The 18,756-nt window shown below is 38.2% G+C and overlaps 1 protein-coding gene across 1 annotated transcript in view; it reads left to right on the forward strand.

Moving 5' to 3' along the window:
- Positions 1-3,184, forward strand: part of LOC126191192 (esterase E4-like) — a 207,433-nt gene extending 204,249 nt beyond the window's left edge. The window contains exon 11 of the mRNA XM_049931989.1: positions 581-3,184. Coding sequence (XP_049787946.1) covers positions 581-797 — 217 coding nt within the window. The 3' untranslated portion in view covers positions 798-3,184. The remainder of the gene's footprint in view (positions 1-580) is intronic.
- The last annotated feature ends 15,572 nt before the right edge of the window (positions 3,185-18,756 follow it).

Raw genomic sequence — 18,756 nt, forward strand, 5'->3', positions numbered from 1 at the left:
CTTGCCTGGGACCTGTGGTAGTAATCAAAGACATGCTGACAGTTGCAAACCATCTGCGTCCCTTCATGCTTATTGTCTTCCCTGACAGTGTTGTCATCTTTAAGCAGTATAATTGTCCATGCCTCGGAGCGAGAACCATGCTGCAGTGGTTTGAGGAGCACTCACATACTAATTACAATCTTTCTACTTTCACCTGAATTTATCAGGAGGCATAAAGGATAGTATCAAGTAGCTCATATAATGCTATACTTTCTTCATTATAAATGTAAAGAAATACGTGAAAGGGCTACAATTCATATACAACTGTAAGAAGAAATTCTAAAAATTAAATGTAGGACACTGTTTCCTATCCCTCACGGAGATGAACAATAACTGACAAATAACTTAAAATTTTTGATCATATTTCTTTGTAACAAAGCATTCTTCTTCAAATAATTTTTAAGTTTTATTGTATTATACTTAGTCATTATAACACTTTTATTTTATTTGACTGTGACAATTTATTTGATTTGTCCTTTATAATGTATCATGACTAAACATGGCGCAGATAATGAATTTAGTGATGACATCTCTGTTACAGGAATCCTACACCTCATAAAGATATAGACAAATTTGAAACAAAGTGGGAACCCTTTGAAGTATCAGATACAAAGTATATGGACATTGGTGCAAGACTGGAACTTAAAACTGCACTTAATCAAAAACGAATGCTTTTATGGGATAAGTTGTTTCCTTTACCTCCAAATTTTCAGCATAGACCACATCCAGATGAACATTCTTACAACTTTTATATTTAATGTTTTGCTTTCGTGAAAACGTGCAGAGTGTGTGGTTTATTTATTTATTTTCAGGGATTCAGTACACTTAACTCTTGATGAACACAATTCTTGTCATTTTTAAAATTTTGTTGATTTATTGTTACATCCTGTTCTGTTATATGAAAGTTATCTTCCCCATTTTTGCAAATACTGCTAGCCATAACTACAGTGCATGTTAATGCTAATCTGTGAAATAATGCACAGTATCATATGTTCACAATAGTTCTCCTTCACATCTGTTACTGTCTCTCCATTTCTCCCTTTCCCACTCTTCTTTCATACCTATCACTCCCCTTGTCCTCCTGGAGCATGCATGAAAACAATCTTTCCCACTCTCTCTTCTTCCATCCATGTCACTCCATTGTCTTCCTTATGCATGCATGAAAACATTCTTTTCCATTATAAGAAATTAAGTCATCTGTACTGTCACAGGCTGTCAGCATCTGTATTTCATTTTAAGAACTGGCATAGCATATTATTGTGTTAGTAAGTAAAGCTGTCCACAGCATGATGTATAGGTTGAACATGACAGTACTTTACTAGGCAGGTTTCTATTAGAGGTGGTAACATCTCATCTTCCTCGAATTTTTGAACTGACCTACCCAGCAAGTTATTGGGGAACCTACAGTTTAAAATGGATTCATAAACTGGGTCAATTTCCCATTTTACATAAGTAGACTTTTGTCCAGGATAAATGAGTGACAGAAGAAACCTAGCAGTGGGCAGCTGACTTCAAAATTGAGGGTTTTATTTAACTCTAACAAAGCAGATGTGTTTCATAGTAATAATTCAGTTAACTCTTAGCCAACCCTTTGTTCAGTTATTGCCAGATATTTGATAATTTCCAAAAGTTGAAAGGCCTTGAATGCACTCATTACTCTACCATTAGAAATCTCAAATATATCCCTAGTGCATAAACTATGTAACTTTCTAAACTTACATGTTTTTAGTTATCACTGCATTTGATGTAACCTTCAAGGTAGGAAATATTGACTATTCAGACGCACAGTTCTCTGAAAAACGTTATGTTTCTTATTTTAGAGAAACTAGTGCTTTCTTTAGGGATATGGTGAACTGTAAGTACATTCATTGCATTTTTGTACTGTACCTGGAAGATTCTAATCCACATATAATACAAGAACGACAGGTCTGTAGCAATCATGCAGCAAAGAAAGAAACATATGACACTTGGACATCAAACTTCCTGTGATCATGTGCAAATTCTTCTCATTGCCCCCAATGGGTGTCAAATATTGCTACATTATACAGGGTATTACAGAACGATTATTTAAATATGTGAGGATGAAATTCAAATGCTTTGCAATAGGGAACACACAGCCAGAAAGGTTTCCACAGAAGTAGGATGTGTTTCACCTTCTATCACGTAACTACCAGGTGAGATTCTCACATCACATTATTGAACCACACATCCTACCACATTATTTGAATGGTATATGGTATTTGAACTTTCTGGAAAAAACCTTGCCTGAACTTCTGGAGTGTGTTCGCTTGCTATTGCTTGCTAGTTTTTGGTTTCAGCGTGATGGTGCTCCAAGCACTTTGATCATCAGGCCACTGCATAGCCCAAAGATGACTTCAGGTTGAGAGTAATTGCAAGGGAATGACCATCCCTTGGCCTGTGCACTTCCTTGACCTCACCCCTCTTGATGTTTTTCTCTGGGGTTGTGTAAAGTTCTTGTGTACTCAACAATTGTACGAAGAGTAGCTGAGCTCAATGAGTACATCTTTACAATATTTTATACCAGCTGAGGGGAGCATGTAGTCTTGGTGAGAATTAGACAAAACATGGTTCGCCATTGCATTTTATGTCACAAAGTTGGTTGTCAAAACATGTAACCTAAAGTAGTGAAGCCACAAATTCTGTATAGAGTATTTGATTTTACTCTGCTGTTCTGTCAATAACAGTTTTCCAACACTGTGGTATTATGGTGTTTCATTTAGCCTACTGAGTACCAAGAAAGTGCATAATGCTGTAGAAGCTTTATTTCATATTTACAGCTATAGGTTGCATATTGCAAAATGTTCTGAATCAGATCCTCTACAATGTTCCAAAATTTTAAACTGGCATTCTGTACATAGGTGAGGGAATGTTATTTGTAACAGTACAGATAAATGTAATATTAAAAACAAATAATTCTGGAAGTTTTTCTTATGTAACATTCCATATTCTCAGAAGTGAATGCAATATCAAAGAATAAACACCAAATAATAGTGACATTCCATTTGTTGTAGAATTTAGACTGGATTAAGTAACAAAGTCTCAAAGTGATTACACAACAAACAAAATTGTAAAACAAGAAAAACAGTCATATTTCAGTTGGCTCAAATATATGTTTCAAACTTAATATCTAAAACTTATTTTAATTTTTTCTGTTCCATGAATAAATCTCTCTCATTCCCTCTCTCTCTACACAACAACTTAGGAAATTGAAAATTTGAGGACAATGGTATCCTTAGGATTCTAGGATTCAGTAAATTACATGTGCTCGTTTGGTCGTGCCAAATGATAAGTATCTGAGGAAAGCTAGCGAGCCCTGAGTGGGATTGAGTTTGGCCAGGATTCTCAAGCTGGCAGCTTATCACTGCTGGCAGTCCTCAGCTACTACAAGCATTATGTGGGTTTCAGTCTTCAATTCTTCAATGCCTCTTGTTAAGGATGACAGTGAAATGTTGGTTTCAGGAAACAAACATCTTGGATTAAGCACATTTTATTTATTCATATAAGAAGCATCAAACAAGGTGTATAACAATGAACAATGGATGACATTTGTAAAAATAAAATTTGTAAAACTAAAAACTATATGTAGACGTATTGTAACACACAATAAGATGGGGTTAAGAAATTTTGAACCTAAGCTGGTTATGCATAGCACCTGGGATAGTACATATGTGCCCCTCAAAACTGCAGGTGCTTGGGCATCTCCAATTGCATAATGTCGGTAACAGCCTGCTCTTGTCCACAATCACACAGGACCAGTTTGTCTGATAATCCTCATCTACTCATATTGCTTCTGGTTCTGGCAACTATGGAACTCAGTCATCCCTGTATGATCACCCCACTATGTGTCCTTGGGTGATGTTTACTCCCTTGGAACATACCAATATCAGACAAGACATTTTTTCTTGCCACCTTTCTAGTATAGTTTGTTGCAGGGTGTTAGTGATTTATCTATTGTGTGTTGGAAACTTTGATTTAAATTGGGAAAGGTTTGATTGGTATTCAAAAAAAAGAGTGAGCTGTAAATATAAACAATTTAATTTTTTCCTTCTTGGTTGCCACTTCATTTCTATTTATTTATTTATTTATTTTCTGTCCCTATAACTAAAAGTTTTCAGACATTGTCAGGAAAATTTAGCTTACATTACACATATACAGTAAAATATTTACATTCTTTCATAACATCATATGGATCAGACATGTCTGTACACACTATTTTTCAAAAGAGCACTACACGTAGATTCCTCTATAGTGTAGCACAATTTAGCTTATATTTACACTCCTGGAAATGGAAAAAAGAACACATTGACACCGGTGTGTCAGACCCACCATACTTGCTCCGGACACTGCGAGAGAGCTGTACAAGCAATGATCACACGCACGGCACAGCGGACACACCAGGAACGCGGTGTTGGCCGTCGAATGGCGCTAGCTGCGCAGCATTTGTGCACCGCCGCCGTCAGTGTCAGCCAGTTTGCCGTGGCATACGGAGCTCCATCGCAGTCTTTAACACTGGTAGCATGCTGCGACAGCGTGGACGTGAACCGTATGTGCAGTTGACGGACTTTGAGCGAGGGCGTATAGTGGGCATGCGGGAGGCCGGGTGGACGTACCGCCGATTTGCTCAACACGTGGGGCGTGAGGTCTCCACAGTACATCGATGTTGTCGCCAGTGGTCGGCGGAAGGTGCACGTGCCCGTCGACCTGGGACCGGACCGCAGCGACACACGGATGCACACCAAGACCGTAGGATCCTACGCAGTGCCGTAGGGGACCGCACTGCCACTTCCCAGCAAATTAGGGACACTGTTACTCCTGGGGTATTGGCGAGGACCATTCGCAACCATCTCCATGAAGCTGGGCTACGGTCCCGCATACCGTTAGGCCGTCTTCCGCTCACGCCCCAACATCGTGCAGCCCGCCTCCAGTGGTGTCGCGACAGGCGTGAATGGAGGGACGAATGGAGACGTGTTGTCTTCAGCGATGAGAGTCGCTTCTGCCTTGGTGCCAATGATGGTCGTATGCGTGTTTGGCGCCGTGCAGGTGAGTGCCACAATCAGGACTGCATACGACCGAGGCACACAGGGCCAACACCCGGCATCATGGTGTGGGGAGCGATCTCCTACACTGGCCGTACACCACTGGTGATCGTCGAGGGGACACTGAATAGTGCATGGTACATCCAAACCGTCATCGAACCCATCGTTCTACCATTCCTAGACCGGCAAGGGAACTTGCTGTTCCAACAGGACAATGCACGTCCGCATGTATCCCGTGCCACCCAACGTGCTCTAGAAGGTGTAAGTCAACTACCCTGGCCAGCAAGATCTCCGGATCTGTCCCCCATTGAGCATGTTTGGGACTGGATGAAGCGTCGTCTCACGTGGTCTGCACGTCCAGCACGAACGCTGGTCCAACTGAGGCGCCAGGTGGAAATGGCATGGCAAGCCGTTCCACAGGACTACATCCAGCATCTCTACGATCGTCCCCATGGGAGAATAGCAGCCTGCATTGCTGCGAAAGGTGGATATACACTGTACTAGTGCCGACATTGTGCATGCTCTGTTGCCTGCGTCTATGTGCCTGTGGTTCTGTCAGTGTGATCATGTGATGTATCTGACCCCAGGAATGTGTCAATAAAGTTTCCCCTTCCTGACACTACAACTTAAAGTCCTCTATAGAGTAACAACACTTCTCTATTAATAATTGCTTCAGTCTATTCTTTAGCATATTTAGATTTACTTTCTTGGGTTCACTGGGTAGTGCATTGTAGAAAATTGCTCCCATTCTAAGTGTGCTGTGGTCCGTTGCCTTTTTATTGGTCACAGTTCTATAAAAATTTTCCCTTCCTGTGTATCGTAGTTGTCTACATTACTGTTTGTCATATTAAATTCAGGATTTTGTTTCACAAACATGACTGTCTGCAGCATATACGTGGAGTACACCACAAGAATTTTATATTTTCTAAAGATGTCTCTACAAGGCTCTCTCTTCTTTGCCTTGGCTACCATTCTTACTGCCTTTTTTTGCAATCTAAAAAGTCTATCTATAGGAACTGCTGACACCCCACCCCATATCTCAATACCATAGTGAATGTGGGGATAAATCGACCCAAAATATATTTGCCTTAAAGTATCATGGTCCAAGAAGGCTGAGACCCATTTAAGTAGATACCCATTTCTACTGATTTTATTGCAAATATTATCTACATGCTCTTTCCATGATAAGTGTTCATCAACAATGATGCCCGAAAATTTATGTGTATTTGCATATGCAAGACCCAATAGGGATGTACATACAGTATCAGTTATGGCAGCATTATAACTGAGGATGAACTTCATTATCATCATTTTGTCTTTATTTACAAGAAGCTTGTTTGCTGTAAGGTATGCAGACAGAGTACTGAAACTGATCTTGGTACTGTTAGCTGCAGACTGCATATCACTGCCACAGCTGATGAAGGATATGTCATCAGCATAGCTTACAACCATGCAATTTTGGGGTTCAAATAAGTTATTTACATATACAAGTAACAGAAAAGGCCCTAGTATGCTTCCTTGAGGCATGCCACAGTGAAGTGTCCTGAAGGTTGATTTGGTTGTTAGGTGCTGCTCATTATTTTTATAAGTTAACTTTACATACTGTTTCCTGTATTTCAGATAGGAGGTAAGTAGTTTCAAGGCTAATCCTCTCAACCTGTACTCTTCTAGCTTACACAAAAGAATGGTATGATTCACAGTATCAAAGGCTTGGAAAGTGCCTATTATCTTGTCGTTTTTGTCCAGCTTATTTCATATTTCATGTATAAAAGATGCTACTGCTGTTGTAGTAGATCTCCCTTTTCTAAATCCATGTTGTAGGTTGTTTAACAGATTGTGTTTGGTGAAATATGATTCAACTTGATTTAGTATTACTCTCTCTAACAATTTGCCTAACGTAGTTCTGAGGTTAATGACATTGGCCTGTAGTTTTTAAGAGTCAGTTTTTAATCCCTTTTTATGCACTGGTATAATTTCAGTAATTTACAAAAGGCCAGGGAATACACCATTACTGAGGGAGGTATTTATCAAGTGAGTCAGGGGTTTCACTAATTCATCCCTGCATTCCTTTAGCAGTTTAGGTGAAATGTCATCCCAGCAACAAGACATTTTTGGTCGAAGTGCTGAAATGATTGCTAGGACATCCCTCTCAGTAATGCTGTGGATATAAAAGGACTGGCTAGATTTTCCAAGACTAAAATTTTGCGGCTTGACATGAACTTCATTTGTAACAACTGTACTGAACTTTTGTATAAATTTCTCACACACTTCTTTTGGGTCATTTATTTCTTCGCCATTTTCTTTTAATGTTATGTTGCTGTGTTCACAGGAATTCTGTTTCCCACTTTATGCATTATTTTCCAGCAGTTTTACTGATACAGCTAGAGTTCCTTATTTCAGAGGTATATTTCTGTGCTTTTAGGTTAGTCAAGGACTCTGTATGATTTTCTGAGCAGTTTATATTTTGTTGAGAAATATTGTAGTTATAGTAGCTCTAAAAAGTGTATAGCAATCTTTCATTTTCTCCCTCAGTTCAATAATTTCAGAAGGGAGATTCTCGGCTTTATGGTTTACAGCTTTATTTACTTTTTAACTAAAGGACAGTTTTCATTTAAAGTGTTTACATTTACATTCTCTTTTCCTACATTTGTGAGAACATGGTCAATACATGTCTTCGTATTTGCAGTGAATCTTGTAGGTTCTGAGTTCATTTGTTTAAAGTTATAACACTGTAATACATCCATATAGCACAAATATTTGGCCTTTTTAGTTATAATTTTACGTTTTTAGGTTATAGTACTCCCCGAGAGATTATCTTCTGCATTTCTTGACCCTGACATGATTAGTAATGGATGTTTCACCACATGCTGTGAGCAGCATGGTAGTCAATCTGTTAAGCAGGCATTTAGGAACTTTGAATGTGAAGTATATGCATCTGTACAGTCGTGGCTAAAAAGAACAGCTAGAGTGCTAATTACTGTTTCAGGAATTATCTTTTACACAGTTAAATATGTATCTAAAATGAATTCATGAATAACTTTGTAGTCATTTAATCGTTTGGTTTTGAAAGACATTTAAATAAAAATACTGCAGACCCAAAAATAGTCTGGAAACGGCAAGGAATATCAAATATAAGTAAATATTTTTCCTCAGTAAGATTAAAGTGTAAAATTTCTGATACCTGGTTGTTACCATATCACTGCTGGCCCCAGCAGAGCAGTCTGCTGTGACCACCGGCACCTTCATGCCAGCCAACGGGTTAATACACAAAACAGGGCAGTGCAAGACTTGATCTGTAATTCTCATTGGTTGAAGCAACTAAAATCAAATTTTTGAGGTGTGCTGGAACTGTGTCATTGGTATATTCCCCAGCATGATGTAAAATTTTTGCATTGAAATGGCACTGATAATGCGTAATATATGTTGCAACTGAGAATAGATACTAAAAAATTTATGTGGGAACATATTTCAAGAAACCCTTTCATACCAAACCTGACAATTATATTGACACACAAGTAAACCCACCTGAATGTCACACAAGCATTAGCTGTAGGTGTAGAGTAGGTAATTTACACAGAAAACTTTTCATACAAATTTTATTGTAAAGCGCACTAAAGTTAAGGGAAAGGTGCAATGCCTAGATGAGATAAACTTGGACACGCAAGAACTGGTTTTGCTCAGATATATGGAAAATTAACTGTAGTATTATATGACATACAACACATCTGAGGTGCATATTTGTTGAGAGGAGAGATTGCAATTAACCTGTTGTGTATGGTGCACATTTTGTTACAATGCTGGGATGATGTCATCCAGATTTCAAAATTAGTGGTCTAGTAATGAAACTCTCATCAGTTTTAATATTTAAAAATAAACGTCTGAAAAAGGAAGCTGAATTGGGACTTTCAATTAAATTGCAAAAATGTTCTTGTTTTGCACATTCACTGCTGATGACACTTAAAAGCATGGTGTTATTAGCTCTTATTGACCTTTGTGTCAGCCACAGTGAACATGCTGAAGGTTTTAAAGTAACAAAGTAGTTGTTGACATTGAGGTATTAATGGATGACAGCAGGAAACAGCAATGAAATAATGTGAATTACTTAAACCAGGAATTAAACAAGTCTACATAGCTTTGAACACAGTCAAAAAATGGTTGGTTCAAATGGCTCTGAGCGTTATGGGATTTAACTTCTGAGGTCATCAGTCCCCTAGAACTTAGAACTACGTAAACCTAACTAACCTAAGGACACCACACACATTCATGCCCTAGGCGGGATTCGAACCTGCGTCCGTAATGGTTGTGTGGTTCCAGACTGTAGTGCCTAGAACCGCTCGGACACCCCGGCTGTCGAACACAGTCATTTCACACTTCTTATTCACCTTTTATTTTCTCATCTTTGATATGGAACACGTGTCACATCTTAATTGTTTTCCTAGAGCAACTCTAGGTTTACAAGATCCACATTTCAGAATTCTGGTAATTGCTAGTCCTACCTCATGCTGAAAGTGTGGGTTGATAGCTGTCTCTTGAGATATGATCTCATCAACTGCCATTTCAGAAACTTGAAGCAAAAATGTGAGTATTCAATTTCTGTCGGTGATGAATATATCACTAACGTATAGCTATATTCATGATGGTATAGAACAGTGCAGGGCCATCTTCTGGAACACCTGCTTGGTAGACTAAACTGTGCACTTCACATCCAGTGCATAAATTTCTTCATAGGTAGTATCATAGTACACTACTATCTCAGACTTGATTGTTGTGATGCTCAATGAAACAGCATTATGCCTTGAAGACACTAAACTAACAGCCTTCTTAAGTTTTTGAATGAAGGATATAAGAAGTAATATAACCCAAAAACAATTAAGTTTTACATTTTGCTGTCAGGAACACTTTTGGAATCTTTCCTTTTATTATTATTTTGTGTATGTGTGGCCTTTTTGTGTCGTCTTCCCAATTTGACAAGTACATCTGATTTGCTTAATGAGGATATTTACAGTTAAAGAAAAAGTGTTGATAATGCAACCTGCAAACCAAGATCATCCTCCAATACTTTACGAGCCTAGGAAATAAGCACAATTATTTGGACATAATAGCATGTTTTAATAAACCAAATGTTTCAGTTATTACTGAGCACTGATATACCAAAAAAGAATCTTATTATGCATCCATTAACAAAGAATTTCTGCTCATCTTTCAGTAGGGATATCAAACCTTATGGTGATGTTGCAAAAAGTGGCAATAATTGGTGCTCAAAGATGTAATTCCTACGTGTTGTAGGTGTTACTGAACTTTCTGCGATAAGCTATAGATGGGAAAGGAAACATAATTTTAGATATAGACAGTCCTCCATCTGAAATTACAGATTTGTTTTAGCTAAATCTCTATCAGTTGCTTGTAGAGAGAGACAGTAAATACTAAGGGAAAATGGCTAGTAATTATGCTGATAATTGTTCACAGTTTAATAAAACATTATCTAACACAAATCAGTTTTCACTCATAAGGATGGCGAGTGGCACACACAGATCTAACATTACTGATAGGTAATACGGGGTACCCAGGACTTTGTACTGGGATACTTTCTTCTAGTCTAGTTTCTTCTTAGTCTACCAAGCAGGTGTTCCCCCCCATGAACCATGGACCTTGCCGTTGGTGGGGAGGCTTGCGTGCCTCAGCGATACAGATGGCCGTACCGTAGGTGCAACCACAACGGAGGGGTATCTGTTGAGAGGCCAGACAAACATGTGGTTCCTGAAGAGGGGCAGCAGCCTTTTCAGTAGTTGCAGGGGCAACAGTCTGGATGATTGACTGATCTGGCCTTGTAACATTAACCAATACCGCCTTGCTGTGCTGGTACTGCGAACGGCTGAAAGCAAGGGGAAACTGCAGCCGTAATTTTTCCCGAGGACATGCAGCTCTACTGTATGATTAAATGATGATCGCGTCGTCTTGGGTAAAATATTCCGGAGGTAAAATAGTCCCCCATTCGGATCTCCGGGCGGGGACTACTCAAGAGGACGTCGTTATCAGGAGAAAGAAAACTGGCGTTCTACGGATCGGAGCGTGGAATGTCAGATCACTTAATCGGGCAGGTAGGTTAGAAAATTTAAAAAGGGAGATGGATAGGTTAAAGTTAGATATAGTGGGAATTAGTGAAGTTCGGTGGCAGGAGGAACAAGACATTTGGTCAGGTGATTACAGGGTTATAAATACAAAATCAAATAGGGGTAATGCAGGAGTAGGTTTAATAATGAATAAAAAAATAGGAGTGCGGGTTAGCTACTACAAACAGCATAGTGAACGCATTATTGTGGCCAAGATAGACACAAAGCCCATGCCTACTACAGTAGTACAAGTTTATATGCCAACTAGCTCTGCAGATGATGAAGAAATAGATGAAATATATGACGAGATAAAAGAAATTATTCAGGTAGTGAAGGGAGACGAAAATTTAATAGTGATGGGTGACTGGAATTCGTCAGTAGGAAAAGGGAGAGAAGGAAACATAGTAGGTGAATATGGATTGGGGGGAAGGAATGAAAGAGGAAGCCGCCTTGTAGAATTTTGCACAGAGCATAACTTAATCATAGCTAACACTTGGTTCAAGAATCATGAAAGGAGGCTGTATACATGGAAGAAGCCTGGAGATACTGACAGGTTTCAGATAGATTATATAATGGTAAGACAGAGATTTAGGGACCAGGTTTTAAATTGTAAGACATTTCCTGGGGCAGATGTAGATTCTGACCACAATCTATTGGTTATGACCTGTAGATTAAAACTGAAGAAACTGCAAAAAGGTGGGAATTTAAGGAGATGGGACCTGGATAAACTGAAAGAACCAGAGGTTGTAGAGAGTTTCAGGGAGAGCATTAGGGAACAATTGACAGGAATGGGGGAAAGAAATACAGTAGAAGAAGAATGGGTAGCTCTGAGGGATGAAGTGGTGAAGGCAGCAGACGATCAAGTAGGTAAAAAGACGCAGGCTAATAGAAATCCTTGGGTAACAGAAGAAATATTGAATTTAATTGATGAAAGGAGAAAATATAAAAATGCAGTAAATGAAGCAGGCAAAAAAGAATACAAGCGTCTCAAAAATGAAATCGACAGGAAGTGCAAAATGGCTAAGCAGGGATGGCTAGAGGACAAATGTAAGGATGTAGAGGCTTGCCTCACTAGGGGTAAGATAGATACTGCCTACAGGAAAATTAAAGAGACCTTTGGAGAGAAAAGAACCACTTGTATGAATATCAAGAGCTCAGATGGCAACCCAGTTCTAAGCAAAGAAGGGAAAGCAGAAAGGTGGAAGGAGTATATAGAGGGTTTATACAAGGGCGATGTACTTGAGGACAGTATTATGGAAATGGAAGAGGATGTAGATGAAGATGAAATGGGAGATAAGATACTGCGTGAAGAGTTTGACAGAGCACTGAAAGACCTGAGTCAAAACAAGGCCCCGGGAGTAGACAACATTCCATTAGAACTACTGATGGCCTCAGGAGAGCCAGTCATGACAAAACTCTACCATCTGGTGAGCACGATGTATGAGACAGGCGAAATACCCTCAGACTTTAAGAAGAATATAATAATTCCAATCCCAAAGAAAGCAGGTGTTGACAGATGTGAAAGTTACCGAACTATCAGTATAATAAGTCACAGCTGCAAAATACTACCGCGAATTCTTTACAGACGAATGGAAAAACTGGTAGAAGCCGACCTCGGGGAAGATCAGTTTGGATTCCGTAGAAATGTTGGAACACGTGAGGCAATACTGACCTTACGACTTATCTTGGAAGAAAGATTAAGAAAAGGCAAACCTACGTTTCTAGCATTTGTAGACTTAGAGAAAGCTTTTGACAATGTTGACTGGAATACTCTCTTTCAAATTCTGAAGGTGGCAGGGGTAAAATACAGGGAGCGAAAGGCTATTTACAATTTGTACAGAAACCAGATGGCAGTTATAAGAGTCGAGGGGCATGAAAGGGAAGCAGTGGTTGGGAAAGGAGTGAGACAGGGTTGTAGCCTCTCCCCGATGTTATTCAATCTGTATATTGAGCAAGCAGTAAAGGAAACAAAAGAAAAATTCGGAGTAGGTATTAAAATTCATGGAGAAGAAGTAAAAACTTTGAGGTTCGCCGATGACATTGTAATTCTGTCAGAGACAGCAAAAGACTTGGAAGAGCAGTTGAACGGAATGGACAGAGTCTTGAAAGGAGGATATAAGATGAACATCAACAAAAGCAAAACAAGGATAATGGAATGTAGTCAAATTAAGTCGGGTGATGCTGAGGGAATTAGATTAGGAAATGAGACATTTAAAGTAGTAAAGGAGTTTTGCTATTTAGGGAGTAAAATAACTGATGATGGTCGAAGTAGAGAGGATATAAAATGTAGACTGGCAATGGCAAGGAAAGCGTTTCTCAAGAAGAGAAATTTGTGAACATCGAATATAGATTTAGGTGTCAGGAAGTCGTTCTGAAAGTATTTGTATGGAGTGTAGCCATGTATGGAAGTGAGGCATGGACGATGACTTGTTTGGACAAGAAGAGAATAGAAGCTTTCGAAATGTGGTGCTACAGAAGAATGCTGAAGGTAAGGTGGGTAGATCACGTAACTAATGAGGAGGTATTGAATAGGATTGGGGAGAAGAGAAGTTTGTGGCACAACTTGACTAGAAGGAGGGATCGGTTGGTAGGACATGTTCTGAGACATCGAGGGATCACAAATTTAGCATTGGAGGGCAGCGTGGAGGGTAAAAATCGTAGAGGGAGACCAAGAGATCAATACACTAAGCAGATTCAGAAGGATGTAGGTTGCAGTAGGTACTGTGAGATGAAGAAGCTTGCACAGGATAGAGTAGCATGGAGAGCTGCATCAAACCAGTCTCAGGACTGAAGACCACAACAACAACAACAACACTTTCTTTTGTTGATTTGTGTAAATGACAAAATACTGCTCCTCCAATTCAAGGATAATTCTTTATGCTGATGCTACACCCATTGCATGCAAGTGTAAAGATCATGAGCAACTACAAAAACTATGAAACTGTATTACAAATGAAATAATTCAGTATTTCTATGAAAGTCATCTCATTGTCAGCACAAGATAGCAGCAGTAACGGATTTTCACCCCACAAGACAGATTTTTAAATTCAGTTGTGCACTGGAACTGATATTGTCATCAAAGAAAACTACTGCTTGGTTACAGTTACACTTTCTATATTTAACATGTTATAACATGGAAACTAATTACCATACAAGAATATAACTTGGTAGCATTAATGTCAAGGACATGGGGAAGAGAAATAATGCAGAATCAATTCAATTGAAACACTTTTAATGTGCTGCTACAGTACACCATACTGTTACATACCAGCACCATTACTGGTGACAGTGATGGAGGCTGTTATGAAAAGATTGCGATATTATTCAAATCTGATATGGCAAGTTAACAGAACTTTTGATCCATGTGAGTAAAATTATTGTGTAAAATCGATAGTGCAGCTTCTTACAGAAGTCTCTTCAGGGACTTCGGAGTCTTTCACTTACATGTCAACATATTTACTCCCTAATAGTATTTGCTGTTCATAATAGGGGTAATTTTACTCTGTTTGGTGAAATGAACTTGCAAAATACTGGAAGGAAAAACAATATCCATGTAGACTATACATCCCTGCCTACGATTCACAACCAAATTTCACATTCTGATCGAAAGTCTTTAACAGGTTGCTGCTAGACATCAGGCAGAAAACTGAAAATCCTAAGGTATTAAAAAAATACAAAGTAAAAAAATATATTTTATTAGCCTCTCCTTCTATAATTATACGTAATGTTTCGACTCAAGGATGCATATGCTAGTTAACACTAAGGTTCAAATTAACAGGGTTTTAATGTTACCATTATATGTAGGGCTGCCAGTACTCATTGTAAAATTCTGAATTGCTTTGTATGAAGTATGAGAGAAAAACAGCACTTGAATAAAAAAAAACTATTTCTAGCTTTCAGGGTCATTACTTCCTTTCTCTGGGAAGATGAATATGTTTTGTGACTGGAAATGAGGGGAAGATTACTTAGACCACCCGTATAGAACACTTATGTGACACATTCATGAGTATTGCTCCAATGTTTGAGATCCAGGTCAGATTTAAGCAACACATTGAAGCAAGTCAGAGGCTGGATTCTAGATAGGTTACCAGTAGTTTCAAACTATGTGCGAGTATTATTTTGTATAACACTATTGAGAAAATTTAGAAGGCATGAGAAATCAGGGATCGGATGACAGACAGCCTTTTTTCCCTCTCTCTATTTGCGAGTGGAACAGTACTATTTGGTTGCTTGTGTAGTATGTATATACATAAAAATATGGAAGAAAATTGTGACTGCCTACTACATTAAGAAGTAATAGTTGAACTAACCTAAAGTTTCGTGATTTACTTCAAATGTTTTGTCCCAGTGACACACTCTGACAATCAGTGACTTGCATCTATAGCAGTCTTACAATTTGGAGATGTCAGTATTGCTTTGATCTATTAATATTCCCTCATTGAGCTCTTTTTATCTTAAGATCACATAAACTGGATTTTTGAGAAACTACATACAGGAAGATGTGATTGGCGTATAGCTGTTTGTTTACAGAAAAACAACGATCAAAATTTAAGCATATCGGTAACACACACAGGGCAAGAGCACATATCTGGGCAAGAGCACTATACTGGATTTCGCCCCCTCCCCCCCCCCCCCCCCCCACCTTTTCCCTAGAAACGTTGTCTGTGGTAATAACTTTATTTGTAGCACAAAATTAATGAATTAACTATCTGCATAGATGAATTAGAGTCTTCAAACCCAGCTGACATAATCTGCCTCTCTGAACATCATGTGACCACTGGTATAGAACTTTTAAGTGTTACAGGGTTTAGGTTAGCATCTCACTTTTGTAGATCAGAAATGGAGAAAGGAGGAGTTGCCACATTCATCAGGAACTGTCATAAATTTAAGAACATAGACATTCATAAATTTTGCCTAGAACAGCATATGGAAGCATGTGCAACAGAATTAGATTTTCACAAAAAATCTTTCATAATATTAAGTGTATATCGAGCACCTGCAGGTAACTTTAATCTGTTTGTAAACCACCTTGAAGCTGTACTGGCCCATTTAACAACCAAAAACAAAGAAATAGTGGTTGCTGGTGATTTCAATGTAGATTTCCTTAAAGACTCTCCCAATAAGAACTCATTTGAGTTAGTAACACTATCATTCAACTTAATTCCCACAGTAAAGTTCCTCACTAGGATAGCCACTTGCTCACAAACAGCCATTGATAATATCATTATAGAAAAGTCCAATGAACAAAATTATATTACAAAACCAATAGTCAATGGCCTCTCAGACCATGAAATGCAGTTCCTTCTGGCAATGTTAATACTGAACAGGATATAAAATCTGTTAAATCTGAGCTCAAGAGGGTAATCAGTAAGCCAAAAATTGATTATTTTAGGACACTCCTCAGAGACATTCACTGGACTGATGCTTACAGTGCTCATGGCATGAATGAAAAATATAACATTTTTGCTAATAAAGTGCTTACCTTATTTGAACACTGCTTTCCCCCAAAACTTACCAAGGTTAGAGCAAAGTCATGGATTACTCGAGGAATAGGGGTATCTTGTAAAACAAAAAGAAAACTGTATCTGTCAATCCGAAACATTTCCAATGTTGATGCTATAGCACATTATAAGAAATACTGCAAAATATTAAAGACTGTAATACGGATGTCAAAGCAAATATATTACAAGGAAAAGATAGTCATATCAGATAACAAAATAAAGACAATATGGGATATAGTGAAGGAGGAGACCGTTAGAACCAGACATGAAGAGGAACAAATAGCATTAAGAGTAAATGATACATTGGTGACAGATGTGTACAGTGTTGCAGAACTTTTTAACAAACATTTTATAACTGATACTGAAAAGATGGGGTTGTCAGGTTTGGTAGATGCTGCTATGGATTACCTTAGACCAGACATTTCAAGTAACTTCCATAATATGAATTTGACCCTCACTACCCCAACAGAAATAATGTCCATCATAAAATCTTTAAAATCAAAAACATCTAGTGGGTATGATGAAATATCAACAAAGTTAATTAAAGAATGTGATTCTGAGCTAAGTAACATATTAAGCTATCTGTGTAACCAGTCGTTTATCAGTGGAATATTTCCTGAATGGCTGAAATATGCTGAAGTTAAGCCACTGTTTAAGAAGGGAGATAAAGAAATAGCATCAAATTTCCGTCCAATTTCACTGTTGCCAGCATTCTCAAAAATTGTCGAAAAAGTAATGCACAGTCGTCTTCATAACCATTTTATCTCAAATAACATACTGTCAAAGTCACAGTTTGGGTTTCTAAAAGGTTCTGATATTGAGAAGGCTATCTTCACTTACAGTGAAAATGTGCTTAATTCATTAGACAAAAAATTGCAGGCAACTGGTATATTTTGTGATCTGTCAAAGGCATTTGACTGTGTAAATCACAATATCCTTTTAAGTAAACTAGAATATTATAGTATTACAGGAAATGCTGCAAATCTTATATCTCTGGCAGGAAACAAAGGGTGTTATTAGGAAAGAGACATGTATCAAGCATCATCCAACTGGGAACTAATTACATGTGGGGTCCCACAAGGTTCCATTTTGGGGCCCTTACTTTTTCTTGTGTATATCAATGACCTTTCATCAGTAACATTACCAGATGCCAAGTTTGTTTTGTTTGCCGATGATACAAACATTGCAATAAATAGCAAATCAAGTGTAGTCTTAGAAAGATCAGCCAATAAAATATTTGTGGACATTAATCACTGGTTCCTAGCCAATTCTTTGTCACTAAACTTTGAAAAAACACACTACATGCAGTTCAAGGGGTGTCCCAAGAGTATATGTCTAACATACGATGACAAGAAGATAGAAGAAGTGGACAGTGTTAAATTCTTGGGATTACAGCTTCATAATAAATTCAACTGGGAGGAGCACACCACAGAACTGCTGAAGCGTCTTAACAAATCTCTGTTTGCAATGCGAATTTTGTCAGATATAGGGGATATAAAAATGAAAAAGCTGGCATACTACGCTTACTTTCATTCCATAATGTCATATGGGATTATTTTTTGGGGTAATTCATCGAGCCAAGCTAAAGTTTTCCGGGCACAAAAACGTGCAGTAAGAATTATATGTGGTGTGAACTCAAGAACATCCTGCAGAAGCCTGTTTAGGGAACTAGGGATACTAACTACAGCTTCCCAATATATTTATTCCTTAATGAAATTTGTCATTAAAAATATATCACTTTTTCAAACCAACAGCTCAATTCATGGAATCAATACTAGAAATAAGAATAATCTTCACAAGGATTTAAAGTCACGTAGTCTTGTACAAAAAGGTGTGCATTATTCAGGAACACACATTTTCAATAACTTGCCAGCAGCCATAAAAAGCTTAACAACCAATGAAATTCAGTTTAAGAGAAGCCTAAAGGATTTATTGGTGGCCAACTCCTCCTACTCCATTGATGAATTTCTTAGTAAAACCAACTGATTTGTATATAAGTACAACATAACTTCTGCACAATTTCAGTGCAGTAATGTGTTCACTGAAAAT

The sequence above is a fragment of the Schistocerca cancellata genome, chromosome 1 (genome assembly GCF_023864275.1).
Source record: "Schistocerca cancellata isolate TAMUIC-IGC-003103 chromosome 1, iqSchCanc2.1, whole genome shotgun sequence".
NCBI lineage: Eukaryota > Metazoa > Arthropoda > Insecta > Orthoptera > Acrididae > Schistocerca > Schistocerca cancellata.